The 12,740-nt window shown below is 41.6% G+C and overlaps 1 protein-coding gene across 6 annotated transcripts in view; it reads left to right on the top strand.

The window, feature by feature from the left end:
* EPS15L1 (epidermal growth factor receptor pathway substrate 15 like 1) overlaps positions 1 to 12,740 on the top strand; it is a 393,851-nt gene that overhangs the window by 84,190 nt on the left and 296,921 nt on the right. For all 6 annotated transcript variants that reach the window (XM_069767732.1, XM_069767729.1, XM_069767731.1 and 3 more), the window contains exon 8: positions 7,403 to 7,462. In XM_069767732.1, the coding sequence (XP_069623833.1) occupies positions 7,403 to 7,462 (60 nt within the window). The remainder of the gene's footprint in view (positions 1 to 7,402; positions 7,463 to 12,740) is intronic.

The raw sequence follows: 12,740 nt of genomic DNA, 5'->3' as shown, positions 1-12,740 counted from the left end.
ATGCCCCATAGGCACATTTGCCCTATATAATGCTGCACAAATGTTGATTATGGCCCCATAAGATGCTCCATAAAGATATTTGCCCATATAATGCTACACAAACGTTAATTATGGCCCCATAAGATGCTCCTTACAGACACTTGCCCCATATAGTGCTGCACAAACGTTGATTATGGCCCCATAAGATGCTCCATACAGACACTTGCCCCATATAATGCTGCACAACCGTTGATTATGGCCCCATAAAATGCTCCATGCAGACACTTGTCCCATATAGTGCCGCACAAACGTTGATTATGGCCCCATAAGATGCTCCATACAGACACTTGCCCCATATAGTGCTGCACAAAGGTTGATTATGGCCCCATAAGATGCTCCATACAGACACTTGCCCCATATAGTAATGCACAAACGTTGATTATATTGCCCCATAAGATGCTCCATAGATATATTTGCCCAATGTAGTGCTGCACAAACGTTGATTATGGCCCCATACAGACACTTGCCCCATATAGTGCTGCACAAATGTTATTGCCCCATAAGATGCTCCATACAGACACTTGCCCCATTTGCTGTTGCTGCGATAGAAAAAAAAAAAAAATCACATACTCACCTCCGTCGCTCAAGCCCCCAGCACTTTCAATATTCACCTGACTTCGTTTCCGCGCCGCTCCATCTTCAGCATCTTCTGCACTGACGTTCAGGCAGAGGGCGTGCACTAACCACGTCACCACGCCCTCTGACCTGAGCGTCACTGCAGAAGACGCTGAAGACGGAGCGGCGCCGGAACGAGGAGCAGGTGAATATCGCGTAGCGCTGCGCTCCCCTCCCCATTATACTCACCTGCATCTGGCGCTGTACAGTCCCTGCTTCCCCAGAGCCGCAGCTTCTTCCTGTACTGAGCGGTCACCGTTACCGCTCATTACAGTAATGAATATGCAGCTCCACCCCTATGGGAGGTGAAGCAGCATATTCATTACTGTAATGAGCGGTACCATGTGACTGCTCAGTACAGGAAGAAGCTGCCGGCGCCGGGGAAAAGACGTGCAGGGACTGCGCCAGGAGCAGGTGAGTATAATTAGACAACCCCCGCTCCCCCTCCCCTGCCTACCACCTGGGTATGACTCGAGTATAAGCCGGGAGAGGGACTTTCAGCCCCAAAAAATGGGCTGAAAATATCGGCTTATACTCAAGTATATACGGTACCTGCTAGTTTGTGTTCATAATATAACATACAATCCCAATTAAATACTATGAAGTTTGTGGCAGGGCTGTGGAGTCGGTAAGCCAAACCTCCGACTCCTCAATTCCCATGATACCGACTCCTCAATTCCCATGACATCGACTCCAACTCCGTGACTCCGACTCCCTCATACATGTTTAAGTGATAAATTTACTGTAGTAAAATGGTAACATCAGGCCTTTAATCATTATTATGATACAATAATCAAGGTATTTAGATAGAACATGAACATATTTATTGGAATACAACGTTAGAACAAAATTTTTTTTTGCATATTTACAATTTCTGATGCACTATGCAGTGTGGAAAAAACAGTTTTCAACAAAAACGTACTGAATAACATTTGTGTGGTCTATGAATTTGTTCTGAGAAATAGTATCAACTCCATGAGATCCTCCTTCATAGATGACCTCAAATCTGACCTAAGTATTTTAAGGTTATGGAACAACCTTTCTACATGAACTTGGGTTGGTGGCAAAGCAGAAACCACATGGGCAACATCTCTAACAATTTCAGGGTGTAAAGCAATTGCCTCTTGCAGTCAGTTTTGATGAACGATTGAAATCTTCTTCTTCTTTGAGAGCAAGTGAAAAATGTTGCTGAAATATGGTCAATCTGTTTTCTATGGGAGTAGAATCTTTTTCCGTGCAGCAACGCTTTGCTTACTCCATGTCGTCCAAATACTTTTCGCAATCAAACTCATCTGATGAGGATGAAGAAACGGCAGGAGCAGCACTGGCAGGAACCGAGTCCTCTTGCTCTTGGCCATCCTGTAGCCCACTCATCCTAACTGCTACCTCAGTCAGAGCTTCTTTTCCTTTAGTAAGCTGTTGATCATCCAGCAATATACAATGACTCTGGTCCACATAAACAGCTGCCAGAAGAATTGTATTTTCTAATATCAGTGTCTCTCCATTTCATTGAAGCAGCAATGCCATCTGCCATTAAACCTCCTCTTCAGGACAGGCAAAACAACAAGTTCTTCCACTCCTTTATAAAAATGCCAGTAGTTAAATCCTCAGCTTGTAACTTTTTACTCACTGTAAATGGGTAAAAAAGCAATTCCTTCAATTCAGCCACTTGTGTCCTTTGACCTTCATGTAGTGTTAGGGTACCGTCACACAGTGCCATTTCGATCGCTACGACGGTACGATTCGTGACGTTCCAGCGATATCGTTACGATATCGCTGTGTCTGACACGCAGCAGCGATCAGGGATCCTGCTGAGAATCGTACGTCGTAGCAGATCGTATGGAACTTTCTTTCGTCGCTGGATCTCCCGCTGTCATCGCTAGATCGGTGTGTGTGACACCGATCTAGTGATGCGATCTAGCGATGCGTTCGCTTGTAACCAGGGTAAACATCGGGTTCCTAAGCGCAGGGCCGCGCTTAGTAACCCGATGTTTACCCTGGTTACCAGCGTAAAAAAAACCAAACAGCACATATTTACATTCCGGTGTCTGTCCCTTGCCGTCTGCTTCCCGCACTCAGTGACTGCCGGCCGTAAAGTGAAAGCACATTCCCGCACTCAGTGACTGCCGGCCGTAAAGTGAAAGCAGAGCACAGCGGTGTCACCGCTGTGCTCTGCTTTCACTTTACGGCCGGCAGTCACTGAGTGCGGGAAGCAGACGGCAAGGGACAGACACCGGAATGTAAGTATGTGCTGTTTGTTTTTTTTTACGCTGGTAACCAGGGTAAACATCGGGTTACTAAGCGCGGTCCTGTGCTTAGTAACCTGATGTTTACCCTGGTTACCCGGGGACCTCGGCATCGTTCGTCGCTGGAGAGCTGTCTGTGTGACAGCTCTCCAGCGACCACACTACGATTTACCTACGATCACGGCCAGGTCGTATCGCTGGTCGTGATCGTAGGTAAATCGTATAGTGTGACGGTACCCTTACCTGAGGGCTGGCCATATCTACAACGAAGGGTTTCAGCCCAAGCAATTGCTCAATCATTAAATAGGTGCTGCCCCACCGAGTGGCTTGAACCACAATTGCCCCTTTTCCAGCACGTCTCTTCAAGATTGAATCAATTTTAGGGGTTCTGGTAGCAATAGCCAATTTCCTCACTTTGCTAATCAGAGTTCCAGCATGTCCCTCTTGCAGACTATCTCTTATTGCCAGCTGCAACGTGTGCACAACACAGCGCATGTGATGAATAGGAAAGAGGTGTGAAGTAGCTTCAACAAGATCATCTAATTGTAAAGAATCATTTTGCTTTTCTTCTTCAGTAATATCTGTTTTTCCATTATGGGAACAGGACTGTGGCCTTCCATCTCCAACATAATGAATGTGAAATATTCTTCTAGCTGCTGTTCACCTTCATTATTCTCATTCATCAGTTTAATTGTACTTATCATGTTCGAAGCATTATCATTTACAACAGCAAGAACCTGTTCTTTTGTGAGTTCATAATGTTGCAGACCTTTTTCCACTAAGGTCTGGAGAAATTGACTGCTGTGATGAGCTTTAGTATCTTTTACTGCCAGTGTCTTAGTAACAATTTTTTTTGTTGTCACAAACCTATTGAACGTTGATAGCAAAATAGTTCACTCTGTGATGTGTGCAGTCATCCATTTTAAAAAACACAAACCATCACTTGAGAGTCTTTTTAAGATCTTCCTTTTGGTTAAGAGCTTCTTCAATCACTAATTTTCTAATACTTTCTCTTTCCAGAGAAACACCAAGTTTGTGGGCCATTTCTCCATTAAGAGCTGTAAAAGCTGGTTGTGCAAATAATGATAATGGTACAATGTCCTTCACAATAAGCTCGATGAGCTGTCTTTTAAACACATCTGCTGTCATTGTTATAGTAACTGTCACAAAATATCTTGTAACTAATGTTTGAGATGCTCTTTCCTCCTCCTGTGCCTGGCCGGAAGTGCTGTGCTCTGTTTTCTTGTGCTTCTGTGATCTTTTTCAATCACAGCTTTGTAAACTTCTGGGTGGCAGCGTTGTAAATATCTTTTTAGATTGGAAGCTATTGAAGGAACGTTTTTGTCACTGCCTGAATATGCACTGATTTTGGCACTACAGCATTTGTTTTCATCTGGGTCACTTATACACTGACACACAATTTTTCTTATCTTGAGTCACTGTGAAATGCTCAAACGCAGCTGACTTCATAAAATGCTTCTTAGGCATTTTGTAATTATGTAAATTCGCTCTAAAAATAATTTTGTTCTGTAAAAATAAGGTATATTAAAATTATTGCAAGAATAAGGAATCATGCACTGTATAATTTAGGATAGAAATAAAACAATCTTTGCATAAATCAATAGGATTATATAATGCCTTGCGAAAGTATGTGGCTCCCTGGAACTTTTCAACATTTTCCCACATATCATGCTTCAAACATAAATGTAAATTTATACCAAATGTAAATTTTTGGTGAAGAATCAACAAGTGGAACACGATTGTGAAGTTGAACGAAACAAACTAAAACATACACTAGACCAGGGATCCCCAACCTGTAGCTCGGGAGCCACATGTGGCTCGCGGTCTCATGAATTGTGGCTCGCGGCTGTGTGTCAGCTTGGTCATTAGCTCCAGTTCTTGCAAACCGGTATGAAGATCACATCTGAAAATGGTGAATTTTGTGAGCAGCCCTGCACAGAAGAGCAGATCTGGATGCACATATTCTGGTCTTAGGGGTTTTGAGATTATTTAAGTATGGTACGCTGGAGACAAGATGACACCACCCGTCAGAGGAAGTGTCTGAAGCTGAATGCGACAGTGTCTTGGGAGTGCTTTATAGGAGAATATTGAGTGGAGGGTATTGTAGGAACTCCTGGATCTTTGCATACTGCTTTGGGGTGATTGATTTTTGTGGAAAATCTGTGGTTATCATTATGCCTGTAATGGGGGTTTTGGTTGCCACTATTGTGAGTAGGTGGGAGCTGAATGTGGCTCGCGACACTCTCTCAAGGCTTGATGTGGCTCGCGATCCACTCTCAGAAGCTGAATGTGGCTCTCAAGCTCAGAAACGTTGGGGACCTCTGCACTAGACTATTAATTTATGCACAGTTTATTGAAAGTTTAGGTATGCTTTAAGAAGTACTTACCTTATTCCTGCTTTCCTGTTCCCTCTCAGAAGTTCTGAGATTAATGCAGGCATTCCTTCTTTGTGTGTTTATTATTTTCTTCCCTCATCTGTAGAGGAGACACTTCACTACTTATCATGAACATAAACTGCAGCACAGATTCATCTCAGCTAAAAGTCTAGACCTTAGATCAGGAAAAGGACAGACATTTATAGGACATTTCATAACTTTCCCAAATTCTTATGAAGAAAATATTCCCCACAAATTGCATTGAACTACTGTACCCAATTTATTTTAGGAGTTGGTCCATTTTGTGGGCAGCACGGTGGCGCAGTGGTTAGCACTACAGCCTTGCAGCGCTGGGGTCCTGGGTTCTAATCCCACCCAGGACAACATCTGCAAAGAGTTTGTATGTTCTCTCCGTGTTTGCGTGGGTTTCCTCCGGGCACTCCGGTTTCCTCCCACATTCCAAAGACATACTGATAGGAATTCTAGATTGTGAGCCCAATCGGGGACAGTGATGATAATGTGTGCAAACTGTAAAGCGCTGCGGAATATGTTAGCGCTATATAAAAAATAAAGATTATTAAAAAAATAAAGATTTTATACCGTCTCCAACAAAATGGGCTCAGACTCCACGACTCCGACTCTACAGCCCTGGTTTGCTGGTGTAATGTGTGAAAATGTGGAAAAGTACGCGTTGTATGAATACTTTTTCAAGGCACTGTTTATAAAATACATATTTTTGTAACCAATGTAATTATTGTGTTCTACCAAAAAGTGTGGGAAACATGAAAGGAGTTTGTAGTCTGTAACTATGGAGACCCACAAAACTGGATGGAAACTGTAAACACAAAGCGATAGAGGAACCCATACAATAATACAAATTCTCCCAAAAATTTTTTTTCAATTTTTAATAAATTTCAATGAATCAATGTTATCCATATTGTTTTTACAGTATACGTTAAATTGGACCCATCACCAGGTCAAAGTGGCTATTTTTTTCTATTTTATTTGTGTTGATTCTTTCAGTATTTCTTGCCCTCATGGAAACTTGTGAGCCACTCCCCCTCGTAAAGACCATAAAAATTTGTAATATATAAAAGGCCCATATATCTGGTATCAAATTGCGGATTTAAAAACAAAAAAATCTCAATGGAGCACTGGGAAAAAAAAGAAGAGCAAACAATGTCTACTTTTGAACTGGTGAGGGTTTGTTTCCATGTTCAGGATTGATTCAGGATTTGGTCAGGATTTTATGCAGGTAAAATCCTGACCAAATCTGCACCTGAGGTCACTGGCAGGTCACCTGCGCTGTCCTTGCGTTTTTTTCTGCAATGTAAGGACACGCTGCGTTATTAAAAGACGCGCCGCATGTGTGTTTTCGCGGGTATGCCGCATGCGTCTTTTAATGCATAGTGGAGACGGGATTTCATGAAATCCCCTCCACTATGCTGTAACATCTGGACGCTGCGTTTTTGACGCTGCGGCTCGGTGCAGCTTCAAAAACGCAGCGTTTCCTGAACGTGGAAACATACCCTCACAGTTGCTCTTTCAGCTGACTGTTTCTTATTAATGTTGTTTATTTCATGTGTTACAAATGCATTCCTTGAGACACTGAATTGAAGTCGTTGTCTTCATCCCTAGACTAGGTTCTTTTTAGTTTGAACAAGCAGATCATAAAGTTTACAATTTTAATGTGTTAATATTTAAAGTATATGTCCACTACTTTTTCATTGATGACCAATCAATAGGATAGGTCATAAAAGTCTGATCAGCTGTTATTGGTGTTGGCGGCTACAGCCGTCCAGTAATATTCACTAGCAGAGCTGCTCCGTTTTTTGATGGTTGCAGAGTACTGCACATCCTCCTCCTGTTCAAATCAATAGGAGGCATAGGTTGTAGTACCCTGCAGTGGCCTCTACCAGAAGATGGCCAGCCGTACAAGTGAGTACTTCTGGCTGCCGCTGACACCTAACAGCTGATCTGCGAGGGTGTCTGACCCCTGCCGATTAGACATTGGTTAGATGTTGAAAAAATTGTGGACAACCTCTTTACGTGTTGTGTGTCTTGAATGTATATTTTTAGTTATAAATAAATGATGGTTATCCTCAGGTGTGGGAACTGAGTGACATTGATAAGGATGGACACTTGGACAGAGATGAGTTTGCAGTGGTAAGTACCGTATTACTACCTATCTCACTATAATCCACCAAAGTTCCTTCACATGTCAGGTACTGAATAGAAAAAAAATTGCAAAATTCTGAGTGAATAGGGTATCTGTTCAGTTTTTAGGTCTTTTGTAGACATTATATATTTTTCGGAGACCAAAATACTACACTTATTTCTCAATACTGCTGTGTAAAGATTGATGTTCACCTTTTATGATGCAGGGATCCAAATCCCCATCTTTCGTCTTCTTTTTCTGACATTTATATAGTTATATAATGCAATTCTAGGGGTATCTTAATTAGATGGAATAATCACTAAACTTGTCTGTTCACTATTGCTTCATTTATTACAAAGTCAATACTGCATGCCAGATATTTGTTTTAAAGGGAACCTCCCACGGCTCCTAAACTGTCAGCATCTTGTGTCAAACCCCTATTCTTCTATAGTAGTAAAGTCCTCGATGTGCGGAGGAGACAGAAAAAGTAATTTCTCCATCTCTTCCATAGCCTGACTGCATATATCGGACTGCATTGGGATGACATCCGAGTGCAGTCCGATGTTTCACACGCACCCATAGACTTGTATGGGTGCAAATGAGTTGAGTCTCGCTGCAAATCACAGCATGCTGCTATTGTTCTCTCACGCCGAATCGGCATTAGAAACCAGATTAATCACTGTTTTTGGTATAAATTATATTACCACTTGTCAAACAGTTTACCAGTTGGTGCAGTAGATTCTAAGAAACCTTTAGACTCAGCATTCATGATCTGCATATTTTTGAGTCTGCGTATTACAATAATTAATTGAAAGGGGGAGTTCAAAATAATAGCAGTGTGGAGTTCAATTAGTGAGGTCAATCATTCTGTGAAGAAACAAGTGTGAATCGGGTGGCCCATATTTAAGGGTGAAGTCAGGACATGTTGTACATGCATTCCTCCTTGAAAGCCTGAGAAATATGGGTTGTTCGAGACATTTTTCAGAAGATCAGCATACTTTGATTAAAAAGTTGATTGGTAACACTTATAAAGAAGTGCAGACAATGATCGGCTGTTCAGCTAAAAAGATCTCCAATGCTTTAAAATGGAAAGCAAAACCAGTGCGATGCAGAAAAAAAAAATGGAAGACGACCATTCAAATGGATGGAAGAATAGCCAGAATTGCAAAGGCTCAGTCAATGATCAGCTCCAGGATGATTACAGAGGCTATGTGCACACGTTCAGGTTTTTTCGCATTTTTTTCACATTTTTTAGCGCTAAAAACGCTATAAAATCTCATTAAAAACCCATACATTATGCATCCTATCATTTAGAATGCATTCTGCATGTTTTGTACACATGATGCGTTTTTTTCCGTGAAAAAAACGCATCGCGGTAAAAAAAGCAGCATGTTCATTAATTTTGCGGATTTTCTGTGTTTTTCCCGCTATTCTATGCATTTGGGAAAAAACAGACAAAAAAAGCGTCAAAAACGCATGAAAAAATGCGAAAAAAACGCATGTGGATTTCTGGCAGAAAAGTCCGGTTTTTGTCAGGAAAATTTCTGCAAGAAATCCTGACGTGTGCACATATCCAGACAGTCTCAAGTTACATGTGAGTACTGTGAGTTAGAAGATACCTGTGTGAAGCTAATCTCTTAGCAAGAAGTCCCCGCAAAAGTCCCACTGTAAAAAAAAAAAAAAAAAGACGTACTGAAGCTGATACAATTGCCAAATAACTGGCCTAAAGAGAAATGGAGAAATATTTTGTGGACTGATGAAAGTAAAATTGTTCTCTTTGGGTCCAAGGGCCGCAGGCAGGTAGTCAGACGACCCCCAGACTCTGCATTCAGCCACAGTACACTCTGAAGACAGTGACGCATGGTGGTACAAGCATCATGATATGGGAATGTTTCTCTCTATTGTGCCGGACCCTATTTACCGCGTACCAGGAATCATGGACCAGTTTGCTTATATTAAAATACTTGAAGAGGTCATGTTACCTGACACTGAAGAGGATATGCCCTTGAAATGAGTGTTTCAATAAGACAACGACCCTAAACTCCAGTATATGAGCAAAATCTTGGTTCCAGTCCAACAAAATTGAGGTTATGGAGTGGCAGCCCAATCTCCGGACCTTAATCTGATAGGACACTTATGGGGTGACATCAAAAATGCCGTTTCTGAGGCAAAGCAAACAAATGCCAAATAATTGTGGGATATAGTCAGAGCATCCTGGGCTGGAATAACAGGTGACAGAAGTTGGGTGACTCTATGCAACATAGATATGAAGCGGTTCTAAAAAACTGAGGGAAACAACTAAATATTAGGTTAGGGACTCACAGGAATGCTAAATCGTCATAAATAGAACATATTGAGTTTGTAAAGACAAATGCAGACCCTGCTATCTTTTAGAACAGCCCAATGTTCATTTTGTTATTTTCTGTAAAGTAGTTAACATTATATACATTTCTCTTCATGTTTTGAATTATAAAACTGTGTGTAATGCTGACCGGCTGCATTGGTGACGCCACGTCTGCACAATATGACCATTGCAGTCACTAGGCTGATCTCAGGTGCAGACCCTAACATCATATTGAAGCTTACATTTTAAGGCCGGCTTCACACTCAGCATATGAAAATACGGTCCGTATATTACGGCCGTAATACGCTGAAAAGTCCCGAAAATAGTTGTCCGTAGCTCCTCCGTAGGCAGGGTGTTTCAGCGTTTTTTGCGCATGGCAGTATGTCATCCGTACTGCGTGTTTTTATCGCAGGCTTGCAAAACCGACATACGGCTATACAAGGGATCCATGTGTCAAAAAAAAAAAAAAATATATATATATATACTGTATATATATATATCATATATGTATATATATTAATATTTCATCCAGCGCAATATAGCAGAAAGCCGGTAATTCAATTACCGGCTTTTGCTTTCTCCTTCCTAAACCCGACATGATATGACACCTGGTTTACATACAGTAAACCATCTCATATCCCCATTTTTTTAGCATATTCCACACTACTAATGTCAGTAGTGTATCTATGCAAAATTTGGCCGTTCTAGCTAGTAAATTAAGGGGTTAAATGGCGGAAAAAATTGGCGTGGGCTCCCGCACAATTTTCTCCGCCAGAGTGGTAAAGCCAGTGACTGAGGGCAGATATTAATAGCCTGGAGAGGGTCCACGGTTATTGGCGCCCCCCCCGGCTAAAAACATCTGCCCCCAGCCACCCCAGAAAAGGCACATCTGGAAGATGCGTCTATTCTGGCACTTGGCCACTCTCTTCCCATTCCCGTGTAGCGGTGGGATATGGGGTAATGAAGGGTTAATGCCACCTTGCTATTGCAAGGTGACATTAAGCCAAATTAATAATGGAGAGGCGTCAATTCTGACACCTATCCATTATTAATCCAATACTAGTAAAGGGTTAAAAAAATACACAAACATTATTAAAAATTATTTTAATGAAATAAAAACAAAGGTTGTTTTAATATTTTATTGAACGCCCAATCCAATCACTGAAGACCCTCTTTCTGTAACAAAAAAAAACATAATAAACCAACAATATCCTTACCTTCCGCAGATCTGTAACGACCAACGATGTAAATCCATCTGAAGAGGTTAAAATATTTTGCAGCCACGAGCTTTGCTAATGCAGCTGCTCATGTCTGCAAAACCCCGGAGAATGTAGGTAAAGTAGGTCATTGACCTATATTTACCTGCATTTGCGGTGAGGCGCCCTCTGCTGGCTGTTCCTAGATCGTGGGAACTTTCCTAGAAAGCTCCCTGGCTCAAGTTCATATGAGGACAACCAGCAGAGGGCGCCCTCTTATGTTTTCGAGCTTGGGAGCTTTCTAGGAAAGTTCCCACGATCTAGGAACAGCCAGCAGAGGGCGCCTCACCGCAAATGCAGGTAGATATAGGTCAATGACCTACTTTACCTACATTCTCCGGGGTTTTGCAGACATGAGCAGCTGCATTAGCAAAGCTCGTGGCAGCAAAATATTTTAACCCCTTCAGATGGATTTACATCGTTGGACTTAACAGATCTGCGGAAGGTAAGGATATTGTTGGTTTATTATGTTTTTTTTCTTACAGAACGAGGGTCTTCAGTGATTGGATTGGGCGTTCAATAAAATATTAAAGCAACCTTTGTTTTTATTTCATTAAAATAATTTTTAATAATGTGTTTGTGTATTTTTTTAACCCTTTACTAGTATTGGATTAATAATGGATAGGTGTCAGAATTGACGCCTCTCCATTATTAATCTGGCTTAATGTCACCTTACAATAGCAAGGTGGCATTAACCCTTCATTACCCCATATCCCACCGCTACACGGGAATGGGAAGAGAGTGGCCAAGTGCCAGAATAGGCGCATCTTCCAGATGTGCCTTTTCTGGGGTGGCTGGGGAAAGGTGTTTTTAGCCGGGGGGGGGCAATAACCATGGACCCTCTCCAGGCTATTAATATCTGCCCTCAGTCACTGGCTTTATCACTCTGGCGGAAAAAATTGTGCGGGAGCCCACGCCAATTTTTTCCGCCAATTAACCCCTTAATTTACTAGCTAGAACGGCCAAATTTTGCATAGACACACTACTGACATTAGTAGTGTGGAATATGCAAAAAAAAATGGTGATATGAGATGGTTTACTGTATGTAAACCAGGTGTCATATCATGTCGGGTTTTAGGAAGGAGAAAGCAAAAGCCGGTAATTGAATTACCGGCTTTAAAGCTATCTAGCGGTGGAAGAAATATTAATATATACAGTGGGGCAAAAAAGTATTTAGTCAGTCAGCAATAGTGCAAGTTCCACCACTTAAAAAGATGAGAGGCGTCTGTAATTTACATCATAGGTAGACCTCAACTATGGGAGACAAACTGAGAAAAAAAAATCCAGAAAATCACATTGTCTGTTTTTTTATCATTTTTTTGGCATATTATGGTGGAAAATAAGTATTTGGTCAGAAACAAACAATCAAGATTTCTGGCTCTCACAGACCTGTAACTTCTTCTTTAAGAGTCTCCTCTTTCCTCCACTCATTACCTGTAGTAATGGCACCTGTTTAAACTTGTTATCAGTATAAAAAGACACCTGTGCACACCCTCAAACAGTCTGACTCCAAACTCCACTATGGTGAAGACCAAAGAGCTGTCAAAGGACACCAGAAACAAAATTGTAGCCCTGCACCAGGCTGGGAAGACTGAATCTGCAATAGCCAACCAGCTTGGAGTGAAGAAATCAACAGTGGGAGCAATAATTAGAAAATGGAAGACATACAAGACCACTGATAATCTC

The sequence above is a fragment of the Ranitomeya imitator genome, chromosome 1 (genome assembly GCF_032444005.1).
Source record: "Ranitomeya imitator isolate aRanImi1 chromosome 1, aRanImi1.pri, whole genome shotgun sequence".
Classification (NCBI taxonomy): domain Eukaryota; kingdom Metazoa; phylum Chordata; class Amphibia; order Anura; family Dendrobatidae; genus Ranitomeya; species Ranitomeya imitator.
This window is presented reverse-complemented; position numbering and strand designations above follow the sequence as displayed.